The sequence below is a fragment of the Hylobates moloch genome, unplaced genomic scaffold, assembly GCF_009828535.3.
Source record: "Hylobates moloch isolate HMO894 unplaced genomic scaffold, HMol_V3 SCAFFOLD_18, whole genome shotgun sequence".
Taxonomy (NCBI): domain Eukaryota; kingdom Metazoa; phylum Chordata; class Mammalia; order Primates; family Hylobatidae; genus Hylobates; species Hylobates moloch.
In genome coordinates this window covers 42,563,087-42,581,561 of record NW_026652293.1, presented here as the reverse complement: position 1 = coordinate 42,581,561, position 18,475 = coordinate 42,563,087, and the positions used below count along the sequence as shown (strand labels likewise).

Genomic DNA, 18,475 nt, shown 5'->3' with positions numbered 1-18,475 from the left:
GCTGTGTGTGTGCGTGTGTGTGTGTGTGTGTGTGTGTGTGTATTCCTGATTGTACTCCTGATTTTTTTTCTTAAATTAACAAGTCGATAGTAAAAACTAGCTAATTATTCCGTGCCTGCTGTATATAAGTGCTTTAGATGTATGTTCCTCCCAACAACCTTCTGTGGCAGCCATGATTGGCCTCATTTTTGCAAAGAAAGAAATTGAGGATTAGCAGTCAATAGTAAGGGACTGGCTCCATGCTCGCCAGCTACAAGTGGCACAGGCTAGATTTAACGCGGGGGCACTTCATTCCAAAATCTGCATGCCTCTGAGTCATATAATACCTCAGTTCTCTCCCCTAACTCATAATACCTCAATTCCTGATGTGTTTGTTCAGGAGTGCAGTAAGGAACAGTGGGAAGGGCAGAGGCTCTAGTGTCTTTCTAGCTCTGAAGTTTGGCAAGATCGTTTTTTTCTCTAAATCTCAGTTCCTTATATACAAAATGAAATAACAGTGCCTGTGTGGCAGAGAAGTTGCAGAGTTCAATGAGATAGGAATTTACGTGGCAGCACTATTCAGGAGCAAGGTCCTATGTGGACAAAGCAAGTTCTTTGGAGTCAGGGAGAGTTGGATTCAGCTTGAGCTTCCACCAGTCACTTATTTCCTAAAGTTGAACAAGACCTGATGCTCCATTTCCCCTTAACACCAACCCTGGAAGTCCTAGCACAATGCCTGCTACCTAGGAGAAATTTAGCAAATGGTATCTATTATAAATATTATATACGTGTCGGTTTTTATTATGCTTGTAGCAAGCATTATTGGTTCCTACCAGATATCGTTCCTACTGTTGGTTCCTACTAGGGTTAGAATATACTAGGTAATGCTATGAGAACAAGCAACCCTCAAATTCAGTGCCTTAGAGCAACAAATTCTTGGGGGATTTTGCTCATGCTAAATGGTCACTGTGGGTATGCTGGTGGTCGGGAGTTGTGGGAGAGGAGAGTGGACTCTGTCTACATCACTATCATTTAGGGACACAGGCTGACGGACATTGCATTCCTGTGTGTCCACAGTTGCCAAGGCAAAGAAAAGGGAAGATGTTGAATCTTGTACTTGCTCTCAAAGCATCTATCTTGATGTGATATGTTACCTTTGCTTGCATTTCATTGGCTGACGCAAGTCAGAAGTCCTCTCACTTAAGTTCAAGGAGGTAGGAGATGGCAAAATACAAGCAATCATGGTGGGCTCATTTCCTAGTTATGAATGATTTTGAGTCTAGGAATATGACCTGCTCTTGTCCAATGGGACAAAAGGGCAAGTCTACTGGGGTGGAGGTGGGGAGCTGCTAGGAAAGTTTCTCTTGTTAATAAAAACAGGAAGATGGTAGCAAACATTCCTGCATTGCTGGTGACTATTGTGTTGCCTTATGATGCCGGAACTGCTGCAGGTACCTTGAGTGCCCACAAGAAACTTCCTTGACACACTGAGAATGGTGAAGTGAAAAGATAGGAGGCACCTGAACCCGTGATTATGTCATTAAGCCACTACATTAGCCACTTGTGGACATGTTTCATATCTGGTCTTCTGGTTTACGTTGCATGTTCTGTTGCTGGGCCCTGCACATATCTTAACTGGTAGAATGGTCAATAATAGAATAACTCAGATGCCTGCCCATTTTTCTCCAGGATAACATAATATCAGGAAAAGGTCCCCCTTCAAGCATGAACCTAAGATCAATCAATACACTCTGGAAGAGATTAGTCATCAGCCCAAGGTGATGAACGTGCAATCCTCAGGATATTTGGGAAATATTCAAATTCTGTCCAGGGGACCAGTGAGTACCTACAACCTAAGAAGGCAATAACTGTATTGGTCATCTGGTAACACAATTGTTTGAAGCAATAATGAGGCAATCATCAAGCAATGTTTTTTAGTAGATGTACATGAGGGAAGTTTGTATAGCAAGAAACTCTCAGGGCTTCTCAGCACAGAAGTGTTCTGTTCTCTCCAGAGAGGGGGAGTTTGCAGAGGGGCAAGGAGAGTTCATTAGACATTGCTGCGGCATGGGCGAAATATCCCAGGAGACTATCTGATTACCTTTGCTCAGATGCTGTGCACATCAAAGAACCTTCTGATGACTAATTCAGTTCTCAGGGTCCTTGATGTAGACATAGGGGGTGCACTGAGTAAGAGACCCAAGGTCACCAGGATGTCTGTTTCCTCGAACAATATAGGAGAAAAATATGGTTCTTGATGCCTGGGGACCAAATTGTGCCCCACCAGTTACTGGAGCCATGGCCTCAACAAAAGCACTTAAAACTCACTGGGAGCCTCAGCTTCTGCTCCCATGAAACATGACTACTATCAATGGGCATCCCCAGAACAGTGGTGAAAATAACATGAGATAGAAGAGGCAAAAGAGCTTTGGAAACTACAAGCGTATGGACGGGTGAGTACAAATGTCATTGCTCATCACTCTTTCTTTTGCTCAATATACTCCAGGGATTCAGGCCTTCTCATAACTACTAGGGTGCACCAGAGTCTTTCCCAGGCTCTCCCTCTTGCTGATTCTTCACCTGGGATGTCTCACTCCTATTCATCTGCTCTTCACCTGGGGAACTCTTAGTCTAAGATTTCTCAGCTCAAGTAGTTCTCCAGAAATACTTTGTTGCCAACCCAGTTTAGATCTTCTCTTTATTAGTGCCCAGTTCTTTTTCTTCATTGCACTTTAATCATATATTTATTTGTGTGTTTCTCTCTCTCTCTCTCTCTCTCTCTCTCTTTCTTTCTTTCTTCACGGAATCTCTTTCTGTCATGCAGGCTGGAGTGCAGTGGTGCCATCTCAGCTCACTGCAACTTCCGCCTCCCGGGTTCAAGTGATTCTCCTGCCTCAGCCTCCTGAGTAGCTGGGATTACAGCCACCCACCACCATGCCCAGCTAATTTTTGTATTTTCAGTAGAGAGACAGGGTTTCACCATGTTGGCCAGGCTGGTCTCGAACTACTGACCTCAAGTAATATGCCTGCCTCAGCCTCCTAAAATGCTGGGATTACAGGTGTGAGCCACCGTGCCTGGCCTTGTGGGTTTATTTACTGTTTCTCTTAGCTAGATGAGAAACTCCATGAGGGAAGGCATCCTGTTGCTTTCACTCTTCTGTGTTCCTGGTTTCTGGCACAAAATAGGATTTGAATATTACTTCTGGTAGAAAATGAGTGCTATGGGAATGTAAAATGTTATTATCAGTTCCCTCAACATAATTTGTTTATACATCAAAGAGTTTATAAAGTTTGGGTCAACTAGCCTCATTGAGCTTAATCAATTCTAGGTGACCAGATAAAGTCAGGTTTGGTCTTGCAGCAGTGAGGACCAGTTCTGTGCTATAACCTTGGAAGGCCTGGCCGACATGGTTGCAGGTCTGTTTCATTCATATCTGTTTATTTGAGCTTCCTGACTCTGAACAGGTGGGCTCTAGACCATTTTGTAAGATGATTTTCTTTCAGGTATCAAATGGACCCAATGGAGAGGAAAATGCAAGTATGGAACAAGTAGCATAAGAGGAAAGTAAATCTCCTGGTATCCCTCTTTAGGCCTAACTGGTCAGAAAGTTTCATAAAAAGAAAGGTGGCATGATGTAGCCTGGACCAAGCCATCTTCTTCCCATTTCTCCCCCAACTGTAAGATTACTTTAAATACCACAGGCATTCTAAATAAAACTAAAAACTTATCTTTGGTATTTCACCCCTTACCTAGCTTCTTCTTCACTAATCCATCCTCCAAACTGTTGCCAGCATGAATCATTCTCAAGTTGAGGGTATTATGTCCCCACTCTGTTTCAAATTCACCTGCTTTCTCCATCACCTATAGGATAACATGGAATGGATATTAAATCTCAATCCAAGCCTTCAACTTCCCTGCCTCTTCTCCCTTCAGTTTTCTTCTCGCACCTTTCTTCCGAGCTTCTCTAAGCAGCTTTCAGGTCCTTAAACACAAGACGTTTTCTCATACTTCTCTGCCTTTGCACGCAAGTTTCTTTCCAATCTTTTCTGCCTGGTAAGGCCCACTGGATCAGCTCAAATGTCACCTCTCCCATAAAGCATTTTCTAATAATGCCTCCTTCTGCTCCCATCTGGCACCTTTTTCTTACAGCACATACCCTGTGCCTTTAGAATAGTTTCTATTTCATCTCCACATTCCACTCTACCAGAATGTGAGTTCCTTGAGAATAGGGATTATATTTTGCTCATCATTGAGTCCCCACAGACAAGCACAGGGCCTCAAAGAGACTCAGGACCAGAGGAATGCCCTGCTTTCTGATGTTCGAAAGTCCAAAACCAAACAACTCAAGTTAGGTTCCAGAGTTAGGAAAGAATAGTTTTACATTCTGGGGCCATTCCAGCTTCTAACCCTCTTCCCCTCTTCTATGAGATCCTACTTGACCACCATAGAGGTGGGTGGAGGAGGCAAGGGGCAATCAAACCAGAAGTCATGGTCTCTTTCCTTGGTTCAACCAATGCACTTCTCTAGTAATGAAATGACATGGAGGAATAGATGGATTAGCATGATTCCTGTCTCAGCAAGCAAACATTGGGTACTAACTTCTGGACCCCTGAAACATGTCTAATTTTACTAACAGAAAGTCCCCTCTGTCATTACCAATAAAGCTGGTTGTTTCAAATGAAGACACATCTGGAACTGTTTTTGTGCCTGCCCAAGGACACACATACGCTCCATTTCCACCTTCAAAACTAATGTTTCAGGCAGACCCATTTAATGTGAGAAGATGCCCACTTGCATTAGTGGAGGCAGGAAGGGACACTCTCTGTGGCTGGATGTATGAATGTGCTAACAGCTTAATTCTTTTAAGAACACTCACTAAGAACTGGGCTTTAGAACTTGAGGGTTGATCCATCATGAGTTAGGCACCTGGAAATGAATGAAGTATATTTACTAGAAGAAACTAAGACTTGGAATTATGTTGGAGGAGCGTTTGAGCTCACTTCTTCGTTCAGTCATCAAACATTTATTTTATGAACATCTACTATATGCCAGGCGCTACATTAGAAGTTTGAGAGTCCATTGATGAAGAGGATAGGGTTCTGACCAGGAGACACAGAGGTTCATAATACATTTTTGTAGGTGCTATCATAGGATTTTTGATAAAATGTTATCATGCTCACTAGGGAATTATTCATTCCTTTTGAAGATGGAATTACCAAGGGAAGCTTTACAGAGAAGGTGTCACTTACACCAAGACTTGAAGAATGGGTAGGATTTATCAGTTGAACTAGAAGGAAAGGTATTCCAGGCAAACACATGCAAGCAGAAACATGAAGGGGTGAAAGAAAGAGCATGGGATTTAGATCCATACAAAGATATGTTTCTGATAGTGGGCATGTAGCTGGTCAGTTCATGGTTTATTAACCCTTTTTTTTGAGTCATGGAACTCTGGGAGGGTCAAATAAGAGCAAAAATCTCTCTCCTCAGAAGAGTGTGTACAGACACACAAACACAACTTTCTGGGCATTTTCATTGAGTTCATGAACCCTCTGTCCTGATAGACACAGAAGGTTAAATGTCCTTGATTGAATTATTTTATATATGTAACATATATATATGTGTAAAACAAATTAAGAGGATTAATGACTATGTGTCACCAGCTTCATCTTCTCCAACTATTAGTGTTACCTAAAGATTAACTCATAGAAGGCCCATAGTAAACTTAACCATTAAGTGTTTATAAGCAGTTAATCTTTTGTCTCCAAAATTTACCAGAGATCATGGGTTAATTTCCTCTACCACAATTATTTTTTTCCACCCCTTTTGGTTAGAATGGTTAGAATTTCAAGAATATACATTTAGAATGTTAATTGAAACAATCAAGCATGGGGATAGGCCTGAGTTTCAGACTTTTTTAAACACTGCAATCTAAAGCAAACTGGGGAGTGGTGTGGCTTTTCTGTGCTGTACTGTTGTCTGGGCTTAGTCTACCTTTGCAGGTAATTAATTCCCCAGCCTGCTTATTTTTTCTAGTTGGCTCTTGTTTAGCTTCCACAGAGCCCCACCCCAAAATGCTTTATTGTCCCTCTGCTATTTCTACATATGGTCAAAATCATCTCACCTTCCGGGTTGCTGACATCGGCAAATTCAGTTTGGCAAACTGGGCTCTGCTCCCAGTAACCCTTTGTTCAAGAAGTGTTATTACAAAGGAGAGTATATCTGAAGCTAACAAGCCTGTCCAATCTCTTCCACTCCTAGATACACTCCTAAGGAGAAACTCTTTGTGTATTTGGATTTACAGCCACAGGCAGGATATTAGCACTCCCAGACCTACTGGGTACTAGAACACTGCTAATGAGCAAACAGCCCTGACTCAATTAGTGGTTTGTGAAATATTCCTGGATATCAAATTGCTTTTGCTGCCTGATAATCACACTGGCTCTTGGGATGAAAAGCAACCAAGCAAAAAATTGTTCCCTTGTTGAGCACTGCCTTGTTGATCTCCTGTTTTATCTGTAGGCAGAATTTAAGTTTCCCATTTCCCCAGAGCTGAGGTTTGATTTACGCATGTAATCATTGAGTTAGTGTTCATGTTTTCTCTTGTGAATCTTTTCCATAGTATTAGATTACTATCTTTTGAGACTGATTCTATATTTAAACAAGGTTATTTTAGAAACAAATTAAGAAATAAACTATAGACAGATCCAAAATGCTAAACTGTTAGTTTCCATAGGCATAGGGGTTTATTTGGGGGTGAGGGGTGGTAGTAGAGAGAAAGTAGTAGAGATGGAGAAAGAGGGAGAGAATTAATGAAATTGGGAGACTGTTTCATTCAGATCACAACTTCCAGTTTGACTCTTCCTAAATTCTTTGCTTCTTAATTTTCAAGTCACTTCAGATTGCAGCAGTGTTAACCTCAGCAACTAAAAATAAAAACTTCAGTATATAACTTGGGAAGAAAAAAGTAGTAAAGGGAAGCAATTCAAGATCTGTTATTGGTATTTGAATACATTTATTGTGACAAGAATGCTGTTATAAATATTCATAAGCAAAGGCCATCTTTTTATCTAGGACTTGTCAAAGAGAAGATTCCAAATTGGAAGGATACATCTTTTGTAAAATCTGCCACCAATTCCTGCTTTGAGAATAAGCACCTATTGTTAAATTTCTACTAACATTATAAATGGTCACAGCACATACCACTTGATACAATCCCAAACTTTGAAATGTTTGACTTCCCAGTGGGCTGTCCCTCTCCACTGCAACCCCCCTTCCTCCAGCCCCCTGAAACATCGCACTATCCTTTGGTAAGCAATTCCATATAGATAGCTGGGGGAAGAGGAGTATAACCTGACCATAGCATCAGGTACATCAGGTACATTTATTTCTAAAGTCTAACAGAGAACAGTTTTTACTGCTTAATAGTAAGAAGCACTGAGAGTGAGTTTAATTGACATTCTTAACTCTTTCAACTCCTAGATAGCTAGTATCTACAGATGATGCAGAAAAGAGGTTAGGGGAATACTTTCCAATAGTTTATTGTATTTTCTTAAATATCCTTTCTGGAATTTTCAGAAACAAAACATAAAAAAATTATATACTTTATTACAAATGGTAAACTCAGAGTGCTCCAAATCTCTTATTTACAAACAACACTGGGCAGGATACCCAAACAAACAAACAAGAAATAACTTACAAAGGCATGAAGCTGTTTATTGACAGTAATCAGCTTTCATCAAATTAAAAAATATATATATGTACATACACAGTTAACGAAGGCAGGCCAGAAAGAGTTCATCTGTCCAGAAAGAGTTCATCTGTAGGCTCAGCCTCGCTCTCAGAAACCTCCCTCCTGCCGCCCCTCCCCAACCCTCCCCCCGCTTTGTGTTCTTAAGTACTACAGAAGCAATCTACAGTCTCTATTGCAGTTTGTAACCCCCTCCCCCTCCCCCCTTTAATACTGAATGAGATCGAATGTTAGGTCCATGCAGTTCTTGGTCAATGTTAACGAAAAGTCCAACGTTCCGTTCGCGCGGGGACAGCCCGTCCGCAAAGCGGGGCAGCCCGCAGGCGGCCGCTCCCTGGCTCCACGCCAAGGGAGGGCGCGCCAAGTCCTTCCCACTCGTGCACACTGGGGGCGCCGTCAGGACGCAACCCAGTCCAACTTGGATACCCTTGGCTTTAGTTCTCGGACACTTCTTTTTTCTCTCCGTCGCAACTTGTCAAGTTCTCAAGTCTGTCTCTCTGTGTTATTTTTTTTCTCCGTTGCCCCTCAGCCCCCGACAGTCTCTCTTCAAAATGTTTGCAACTGCTGCGTTAGCATGAGTTGGCACCCACTGTTAACGTGGTTCATGACTTTCTGTTTAAGCTGTGCCACCTGTTCCCTGAGCATGTTGGCCGTGGACGCCAGCTCCGAGTTCTGAGCTTTCAAGGTTTTCACTTTTTCCTCCAGCCGGGCGATTCTCTCCAGCTTCCTTTTTCGGCACTTGGAGGCAGCGATGCGGTTCCTCATGCGCTTCCTCTCCGCCTTGATCCGCTCCTGGGACTCCATGTCGATGGGGGACAGGGGCGGTGTCTCGCCAGGCATCTCGGGCACCGTCTGAGGCTCCTCCTTCAGGGCCTGCAGCCGCGGGTGCTGCACGGGCATCTGCTGGGGCAGGTGGTGCGGCGGCTGCGGCGGCTGCTGCTGCTGCTGGGGTTGCGCGGGAAAGGCCAGGCCGGCCGCGCCGTAGGAGGGCGCCCCGCCGCCGCTGCTCAGCGCGCCTGGGTTGAAGTTGCTGAGGTTGGCGTAGACCGGCGGCTCGCTGTGCAAGCTGGCGCTGAAGCCGCCGCTGCCGCTGCCCCCTGCCACCGAGGCTACCGCGGGAGCCACCATGCCCGCCCCGTTGACCGGCTGCGCCGCCGACGTGACGCTGGGCAGCGTGTTCTGGCTGTGCAGTTCGGCCAGGGCGCGCACGAAGCCCTCGGCGAAGCCCTCCTGCTCGTCTGTCACGTTCTTGGGGCACAGGAACTGGGTGGGGGTCGGCGTGGTGGTGATGTGCCCGTTGCTGGACTGGATTATCAAGCGCTCCAGCTCGGGCGACGCCAGCTTGAGCAGCCCCACGTCGGGCGAGGTGAGGAGGTCCGAGTTCTTGGCGCGGAGGTGCGGCTTCAGGCTCCCCACTGGGTCGGCCAGGTTCAGGGTCATGCTCTGTTTCAGGATCTTGGGGTTACTGTAGCCATAAGGTCCGCTCTCGGACGGGAGGAACGAGGCGTTGAGGGCATCGTCATAGAAGGTCGTTTCCATCTTTGCAGTCATAGAACAGTCCGTCACTTCACGTGAGGTTAGTTTGGGTTGCGCGTACAAGTTTCGGGGCCGCAACAGCGCTCTGGCAAGCGGGGGACACCCGCGCCCCCCGGGGCCTTTGACAGGGAAAGTTTCTCTAAGAGCGCGCGCACCCGCTGGCTGTCGTCCCCGCTGCGCCCTCCTCACCAGCTCGCTCCAGGGAGCGCAGGGTTAATTAAGATGCCTCCCGCACTCTTACTTGTCGACTCGCGCGCGCTACCCGGCTTTGAAAAGTCGCGGTCACTCACTGAGCGCTCTTCGGGCGCAGCGGTTCTTCGGGATCCGCGGGCGAACTCGCTTCCCAGAGCAGCGGCTCTCCCCGCGGCGCGGATCAGTGCGGACCCTGCAGTGGCCGGCCGGCGGCGGGTCTCGGCCGCCTGGACTCCGACGACTTGTCCCCTCCTCCGCTGCGAGGGGGAGGGGGCGCCCGGCAGCCGCGGCTCGCGCTCGCCCAAGTTCAGCAACCGGTGCGAGCGAAGCTGAGCGCACGTCCTTCTTCTCTCGCGTGGTTCTCCGCCGCCTTCTGGTCTTTACCGCCGCAGAAAAGCCTAAGACGCAGGAAAGGCTTGCAAAAGTTCGCTCCGGGACTCTGTGCCACTTGTCTCCGGTCCTCCCGGCCGGGAAAGTTCTTTGCTGCTGCAGCCGCTCGCCGACTTCCCCCGGCAGGCGCGTGGGTACCGCTGCTTTCCGCCGCTGTCAACAGCGCCTGGGCAGCAGGGCTCTCCTCCTGGGGACGGCTGGAGACCAGGCTCTCTGGGCACTCCTCGAAACACCAGCCCGGGAGCCACAGGCGCTAGCTCTGGGCAGTTAGAGAGAAGGTGGAAAAGAAAATAAGATTTGCAATTCGGACTATACTGCCGTCCTGGCTGGCTAGCTGTGTCTGTCTGTCTGCCTGAGTCCGCGCACCTCCACTCCCGCCTCGCTGCTTCAGCCACACTCAGTGCAACTCTGAGCCCTTATCCAGCCCGAGCTCAACACTTATCTGCTACCAGTCAACCCCTAAAAATAGCCCATGATGTCACCCCAAGGCCTTCCCATTGGCTCGCGTCGCTCTCAGGGGGGCGGGCCCGCCCGTCACCATGGAGACTCCACCCTAGAAGATTCTTCTCTGGGCCCGCGGAGGCTCACGGGATGAGGTAATGCTCCGCTGCCCTCCTACAGTCGGGCCCTTCTTTCTCCTGCCCTCCCCCCTGCCGCACGCCTCTCGGCCCTCTCTTCCCCGGTCCCCTCCCCGGGCCGTTTTTCCCGGCCCGCCCGGTGCATTGTGGGCTGACGTCTTGGGGTTTGACTGTCTAGTGACGGTGGCTGCCGCGAGCTGGCGGACGCTCGCAACCTCTGACGGAGGGGGGGCTCAAGTTCACGGCTGCGGACTGGGATGCGGGGGATGCAGGGACCCGGGAGGCCGGGGAACGTGGCCAGTTGTTTTGGGCCAGGGATGCGGGCTAGGGGTGGTGGTTGTTTCCCCACTCGTGGGGCCCGAAGTCATCCACTGGCGGCCGCCACCGCGCGGGGCTGGAGGCTGAGAGTCCAAGTACGCTGCCACCCCCCCCGCACTTCCGGGGGGCGGGAGTACCGCCCTTAAGGTGGCTCTGTGAAGTCCCAGTTGGGGGTGAGCCTAAGGGTGCTTAAGTTTGGGGGCGGTCTCCCGAGAGTCGGCCCCTCACGTTGAGAACGCTCCGAAGTTTGCATCTCGGTCAAGTTCAGGAGCGACGGTCCGCGGGGTCGTCTGGCTGCTCCCAGGAGCCGAGAGATTTGTATTGCTCGAAACTGGACGCTCAGCTGAGTCTCCGTTGCACCCCACTTCATCCTCTGGGACCGTGGGGGAAAGGGCGCGGGGGTTCACAGCTTTGCCTCGGAGGGGCAGTTTTTATAGTGGGCGCAATTAGTGGGTAACAGGGTCCAGATGGGAACAAGCGTGTAGGCGATCCGAAACTCGGGGAACCCCGGTGTTAGTCTACTCCCCCTCCCGCCCCCGGACAACACGCACACGCTTAACACAACACGCACAACATAACGCGCGCGCGCGCACACACACACACACACACACACACACACACACACTCCATCCGCGCCGAGTTGCTTCCGGGAAAACAAGCCCAGAAGGCGGCGGACACTAGCATAAAGTCACGCAGTAGTACTCGGAGCCCGGGGTAGAACCTGGACTTCAAATCTCTGCACTCCCGGCCGGGTGGTGGGCCCATATCCTGGGTAGCCTGTAGGAAGCGCTAGACACATGTAAGTGGTTCCTTTTCCGCGGTTGTTATTTTATCCTCCCCCCGCCCCCCACCCCTGAGGGACGAAAGTGTGTGGTGGAAAGAATCCCGAAGTCGGGAATCCTGGTTCTTTCGTGGCCAGGCTGCCACAGTGTGAAGCAAGCAAATCACGGAACTCCTCAGAGCTTCGTTTCCCTCATCTGCAGGTGGGGCCGGTGCCGTCCACCTCACTGGGCTGCCAGGAGTTAGTGTGACAGGGTCGTCTGCAGCACTAGGGAGGTGGTGGCCAAACAGCCCGCTTCCCTCCCCTGCCTCGCAGTTTCCATCCTCGCAGAGCCTGGATAGGATGCCAGGATATAAGAGTGTGATTTGGCAGGACCAGGTGTACTTTCCTGTGAGAAGCATCGAGGGGAGGAGGAGAGGGGGAACAGGGTTAGAAGTCAGCTCTTTCCCAAGCCTCTGTCTAGAACTGGGGCTTGAAGTTGGACCTGCAGCAGTTTAAGTTCCTAGGTTCTAAATTCAGACTTCGCTGCTTCTGAACTTGGAATTCAGCCTTGGGTTCATTGCCCCCAGCCCTAAGGTATTTGCGGCTTTGAGTGTTCAGAAACCAACAGCAGCTGGTATCAGTGGGAAACCTGCCAACTTTTCTCCACTCCGGGCACTCACCTAGCTTTCACTGATCTGCAGAGGGTAACTGAAAGCCTACTGTGAGCCAGGCACTGAGCTGGGGAGGGGGTGGGGTAGGTATACAGTGATGACAAGATCCAGTTACTTCCTCAAGGAGAGAACATTCTCCTCTGTCTGTTGCCCTGAATCATTTTCTGTTGTAATCAGGGAGTTGGTGTTCTAAATATTTTTTAATAACAGTAATAAAAATAAGTTTCATGTATTAAACACTTGTTATCTGCCAGGCATTCTCCTAAGCAATTTAAATACGCTGTTTTCTCCCCACAACCGTCTTGAGAGACATATATTATTATCCAGATTTAACATGTGAGGAAATAGGTCCAGAGAGGTTAAGTATCTTTGTTGAGGTCACACAGGCAGCTGGAAATTGACCTCAGGTCTGTGTTACATTCCTTTGTATTTTCTCTACTCTGGCAAACTTTCTTATGGAGTATTAGTTATCTGCACAGGAAATAGCGCTTGTGGCATAGAAGAAATTTTCTTGCCTGATCCTCTCTGACTGTAACTCCGTTCAGAGCTCCTGTATTTAGAAATTTCAAGACTTAGGACTTTGTATAAATATATATCTTTTGCCTAAGGTTCTGTGTGTTCCTCTCTGCCTCATGTGGTTTAGTAGGCTGATCTTCTCCTTATGTTGAGAAATAGCATATTTTATCCAAAAAAATAACAAATCTGTTCATGTTAACGCCCCTGCTTGGAAGCCTTCATTGGCTTTTCCTTACCACCAGGAAAGTTCCGATTCCTATGCCTTGGAGAAGGGGCTTTTCACAATCTAACTCCGGCTCTCTCCAGCCTTATCTCTCACTCCTAGTTCTGTCAGGAAAGGCAGTGTTATGCTGCCCTAACAAACAACCCTAACATTTCAGTGGCTTATTCCAGTGAAAGTTGGTCATTTCTGCTACATGACCATTGTAGGTTGGCAGGGTAGCTCTGCTCATTGTAGCCACTCAAGGGCTCAGGCTGAAGGAGGCCTTGTGTTGATACCCCTTTTCACAGCTATCCTGACTGTGGGGAAGGAACTCGGAACATCATGGCTGTCGGAGCATCCACTTATGGCACACATCATTTCTGCCCATACATCATTGGCCAAAGCAGTCACATGGCCATGCCTAACTTGAGATCACTATAATCCTACCAGGTGTCTCAAAGGGCTCTCCAGGAATATTTGGAGAATAACACTAAAGACTCTGTCTCCCTTTCTGTTCACCAAATGTTTGGTCTACTCTCCTTCCCCTGGTGGAATTCCCTCATTCTTTATTCAAGGGAATCAACCTTAAAGACCCATCCAGTCACAGCACCAAGCTGCCCTGCCTATTGTTTTCCATGACTCCTGGATTTGCCCTTGGAGAGTCTTCCTTTTCCACAGCTAAAGCAGGCATTGGAAAATATGCTTTTAAATAAGCTTTTAAAAGTTGGGGAGATGCAGAGTGACATTAAGTCTTGATAAGTGTAGGTAGGCTTCTTATCTATCTGATATAAGGTGTTCCATGTGCCAATAGCCACAAAATTCTTTTCCAGACATACTTCTTTGGCTTGCCGTATCTCTTTGCTTTCCTGCTCTCCTGCCTGTTGACTCCTCTGTCTCTCTTTTGCTGTCTCACTCTCTTGCTCTTCACTTGATTTTGAGCACTTTGGGCTTATTGGGTTTTGGTGGGAGAGTTAGACCTTTCTTCCTTTTCCCAGAGCCATTTTGTCCAGTTGAAAGTATATGCTGGGTAAGATCTTAATTGATCCTTTTTTTTTCTGAGACAGAATTTCACTCTTGTTGCCCTGGTTGGAGTGTAATGGCACAGTCTCAGCTCACTGCAACCTCTACCTCCCGGGTTCAAGCAATTCTCCTGCCTCAGCCTCCTGAGTAGCTGGGATTACAGGCATGTGCCACCACGCCTGGCTAATTTTGTATTTTTAGTAGAGGCGGGATTTCTCCATATTGGTCAGGCTTGTCTCGAACTCCCGACCTCAGGTGATCCATCCTCCTCGGCCTCCTATCCTGAGGTTTTAATAGTAGGTTCATACTCTGTGACTTGATCCTTACTTCAAAGCTTAGTTTCTTCCAAGTCCTTTCTTGCTGAAAGTATTTCTTGATTTTATATTTTACTAGTTGGAACTGGGAAACAATTGCCTCTTCTAACGATGTAAGTCCCTGGATTTATAGGTTTTCTCTATTCCATTTCATTCCTGATTGCAAACAGGCCAAATTTTTCTGAGTTCATCTTTGAATGGCTTGTAGTAACTTTCAGAATGCATCCAACAGCCACCAACACACACTACTCACTTTCTGTTTTACAGTCCTTTTCTTTAGTTCATCAGGTTCGTGATCTGTCTTCTACAATATCACAGGTGATATGTTTATCAAACAGATCACCATCCCTTCAGCTTCTGATAGCAGTGTTCTTAGTTATCGCCCTCTAAATGATTGTTTAGTTTTATTGTTGTTATGCTTATTGTTGTTATTACACTAACCCATATCTAGTAGCCAATTTTTATATGAGTCAGGATGGTTTAGGTTATGCTGCCATAACAAACAATCCTAAAATCTCAGTGGCTTAACAAAGAAATTTTATATTTTGCTCATACTACATGTTCAAGTTCACAGGGCTCTGCTTAATGTGCTCATTTAGAAACCTAGTCTGAAGAAGGTTTCATCTTGATACATGCTTCAACAATCATCCCATCAGTTTGGCAGGGGAAAGAAAGCATGGTGAACTCAAATTAGCTTTAAAAGCTCCCTCCTAGGAATGACACTTTTTATTGTATTTACATATTATTGGCTAAAATTAGTCACATGACCATGCCTTACTTAAAGGGTGCAGGAAAGTGCAATCCTACTAGGTACCCGGAAGTCAAAGAGCTGGAAATGCACCCCTCCATATACTCTAGGTTATGCTGTGTTAGCCATCCAAAAATCTTACTGGGTTACAATCACAGAATTGTTTCTCACTCATATTGCATGTACTCACTCAACTCTCACCTTGAATTGTAATAATCCTCACATGTCAAGGGTGGGGTCAGGTGGTGATAATTGAATCATGGGATCAGTTTCCCCCATACTGTTCTCATGGTAATGAATTAGTCTCATAAGATCTTATGGTTTTATAAATGGGAGTTGCCCTGCACAAGCTCTCTTGCTTGCCACCATGTAAGATGTGGTTTTGCTTCTCCTTTGCCTTCTGACATGATTTTGAGGCCTCCCCAGCCATGTGGAACTGTGAGTCCATTAAACCTCTTTCCTTTATAAATTTCCCAATCTCAGGTATGTCTTTATTAGCAGTGTGAGAACAGACTAATAAATCCACCATAAGTTGGTTGCGTCTCTGATTTACACACATGATCTTTGCTCAAAGACCCTGGTTAACGAAGCACGCTCTTTCTAAAACATTACTGTCATAGCAGAGAGAAAAAAGCATGGCTCTTAAAGCTTATGCTGAGAGCAATTTACATGACCGAGCCTGATGTCAGTGAGGAGGGGCAGCAAGTATTTTTGAATAATATTGCAGTCTACCACACCCTGCACTCCACATTCCCTCCATTCCTCTGAGTCGCTGCCACCCCAAACATTTTCCATCACTCTGACAGTTTCCTGTCTTTGCATGTACTTTTATCCCTAATCAAAAGGCTACCTGGCAAACTCCTATTCACCCTTCAGGAGCCAGCTCAGAGGCAACTTGCAGAGAGCTGTGGCCATGGTCCAGCCCTGGTGACAGAGGAGTAAGTCTCAAAAAAAAAAAAAAAAAAAAAAAAAAAAAACACTGAAGCTTTCCCTCACCCCATCTCCTCCTTCACCTCAAATAGTTATTATCCTCTTTGGCTGTCACCATACTGGGTACATACCTGAAGTAGAGAATGTTTTTCACATGGTCTTGTAAATGTCTTCTTAAATCCCTGACTCCAAATCCAGCAACTGTGTCTTATTCTTATTTTGTATCTCCAGTGCTTAATACAGAGCCTGGCATATGAAAGCATAGAAGGTGCTCAGTAAATGCTTGTTGATGAATTTTTTTTAAATAGCCTTTTCCATAGTGGAATGAAGGGGGTGTTTTAATGATTGAGTAGCAATAGTACCTTGTTTTAATACATAATATTTGGAAAATGTCAAATTCCCCTGCTGAAGCCTCCTTAAAAGCATCCTATTAGCTTAAAAGAGCTAGGACTTCTCATCGCACTTTTCTCCAGCCACACTGCCTTTGGCTGAATCAATCAGGATAGCCTAAGTTATGCTATGATTAAAAATATTTCCAAACCTCAGTGACTTAAGAAATAAAGTTTTTTTCTTGTTCCTATATGCTCATATGCTATAATTAAATCATTTTTTTCCCAAACCTCAGTGACTTAAGAAATACGGTTTTTTTTTTTTCTTGCTCCTGCAATATGTCCAGCAAGGGTTGGCAAGCACTCTGATCACATCACCTTCCTCTAGGACCCAGGCTGATGGAATACCCACTTTCAGGAACATTTCAGATCTCGTGGTAGAAGGAAAGGCAGCTTTGAAGGGTCTCATCACAGCAATTAAGTGTCTTTTCCTAAAAATGTCACATGTCACTTCTCACACATTCATTGACTAAAACTAGTCTCATGGCCCAGCCCAGCCAAGCCACAAGGGGACCAGGAAGCACAATCCTATGGTGACCAGTCCTAATGACTCTCACACTAGCCTTCATTTGTTCCTCATATAAGACAAACTATTTGTTGTCTAAGAACCTTTATAAGAGCCCTCTTAACCTATCCTTGTTTTTTGGCCAATTTCTGTCTTTCTTTGGATGTTAGCTTAAATGACAGAGACTTTCTGTGATTTTTCCTAATGTGCCCTCTCTCCATGTAAATTAGATTTCTCCTCATAGTCTCATAAGTCCCTATAACTTTTCTTTGAGAAGGATTATGGATAACACCCCTTTCTCACCTTCTGGAGTTAAGAACCAGCTGAGAGTTAGACACAGGAATCAGATGAGTGGGGATCAAAATATCGATGTGAAAGCTAATACAGACTGGTTTGGAGGGTATGGCAAACAGGAAGCCACAGTGGATTTCCTGATTGTCTTAGTCTCTTTTGTGTTGCTATAAAGGAATTCCTGAGGCTGGGTAATTTATAAAGAAAAAAAGGTGTATTTGGCTCATAATTCTGCTGATTGGAAAGTTCATGATTGGGCATCTGCATCTTGGTAAGGGCCTCAGGCTGTTTCTACTCATGAGAAAAGGTGAAGAGGTTCTGAGTGTGTAGAGATTACATGGGCAAAAGGGAAGCAAGAGAGAAAAGGGGGAGGTGCAAAGCTCTTTTTAATATCCAGCTCTCCTGAGAACTAATAGAGCTAGAAGAACTCACTCCTTGCCTCACCCCCAGGGAGGGCATTACTCTATTCATGAAGGATCTGCTCCCATGGCCCAAACACCTCCCATGTGGCCCCACCTCCAACAGGTGGGAATCAAATTTCAACATGATGTTTGGAGGAGACAAACATTCAACCCATAGCACCGATGTTTCACCCATGCATTAAACTTACCTACTCGTTCCTGGCAATGATGGACAGTTGCAGACCTTCTCCAGAGGTACAGTGAGTGTATACATCCTTTGGACGAATTGACTCTGAAAAGAGACAGCCAGTTTCTGAGGGTGGCATGCATGGGTCTTTCTTGTGAACTCAGAAATCAGATAACTCAAATTACTTTTCTTCCTATGGGGAGTATATATAAAGGATGGAGAGAAAGGATAAGAAGGTTATTTTAGCAGCTGTCCCATCATGGAAAACTGAGGCCAGGGAAATGGTGGTTTTCTCTTAACAATAGAATGTTTTAAAAAATATTATTCTATATTTCTTTATGTAATTATGTATTTTTTGTTTTTTATAAAAACTATCTTATTAAAGTCTGTTTCACACACTAGATGCCAAGTGTCAAGAATATAGAAAAACCGTATCTCTTGGTCTCCACTGTATCCATAGCATCTAGCATGCTTAGCACAGAGAAGATACCCAAATACATCTTTTTTATACATCAGAGCCCTTGTGGAAGTCCTCTTGGATTTTCTTCAAGGTTTTTGTCAAGGAGGAATGTGTGACTGTTGTATAAATTATCACACTTAGGGTGATGCCTTCTCTCTACTCAGAACTTCTGCAAAACCTATAGGATCATAAAGCAGCAAGAGTCCTTAGTGGTCACCTTCCAAGTCCTGCCTTTTTTCCAATGCAGAAATTCCTTTGCTAGCATCTTCACTACTTAAATACTTCTAGACACAAAGTAAGGACACGATGCCCAAAGCCAAGAGTAGTAATTCTACTA

At 46.0% G+C, this 18,475-nt stretch overlaps 2 protein-coding genes across 4 annotated transcripts in view; one reads left to right on the top strand and one right to left on the bottom strand.

Annotated features, from left to right (window-relative positions):
• Positions 1-7,672: 7,672 nt before the first annotated feature.
• JUN (Jun proto-oncogene, AP-1 transcription factor subunit) lies at positions 7,673-9,766 on the bottom strand. The gene has a single exon (XM_032136524.2). The coding sequence runs from the start codon at positions 9,276-9,278 to the stop codon at positions 8,274-8,276; it is 1,005 nt and encodes a 334-aa protein (XP_031992415.1). The 5' UTR covers positions 9,279-9,766; the 3' UTR covers positions 7,673-8,273.
• Positions 9,767-11,385: 1,619 nt separating this feature from the next.
• Positions 11,386-18,475, top strand: part of LOC116457480 (uncharacterized) — a 114,310-nt gene continuing 107,220 nt past the window's right edge. For 2 of the 3 annotated variants that reach the window (XM_032136689.1, XM_032136688.1), the window contains exon 1: positions 11,386-11,540. In XM_032136689.1, coding sequence (XP_031992580.1) covers positions 11,539-11,540 — 2 coding nt within the window. In that variant the 5' untranslated portion in view covers positions 11,386-11,538. The remainder of the gene's footprint in view (positions 11,541-18,475) is intronic. The other variant, XR_009210841.1, reaches the window with a different exon arrangement.

Coding starts and splice junctions, on each gene's coding strand:
- JUN (XM_032136524.2), bottom strand. CDS start 9,278: ATGACTGCAAAGATGGAAACGACCTTCTATGACGATGCCCTCAACGCC.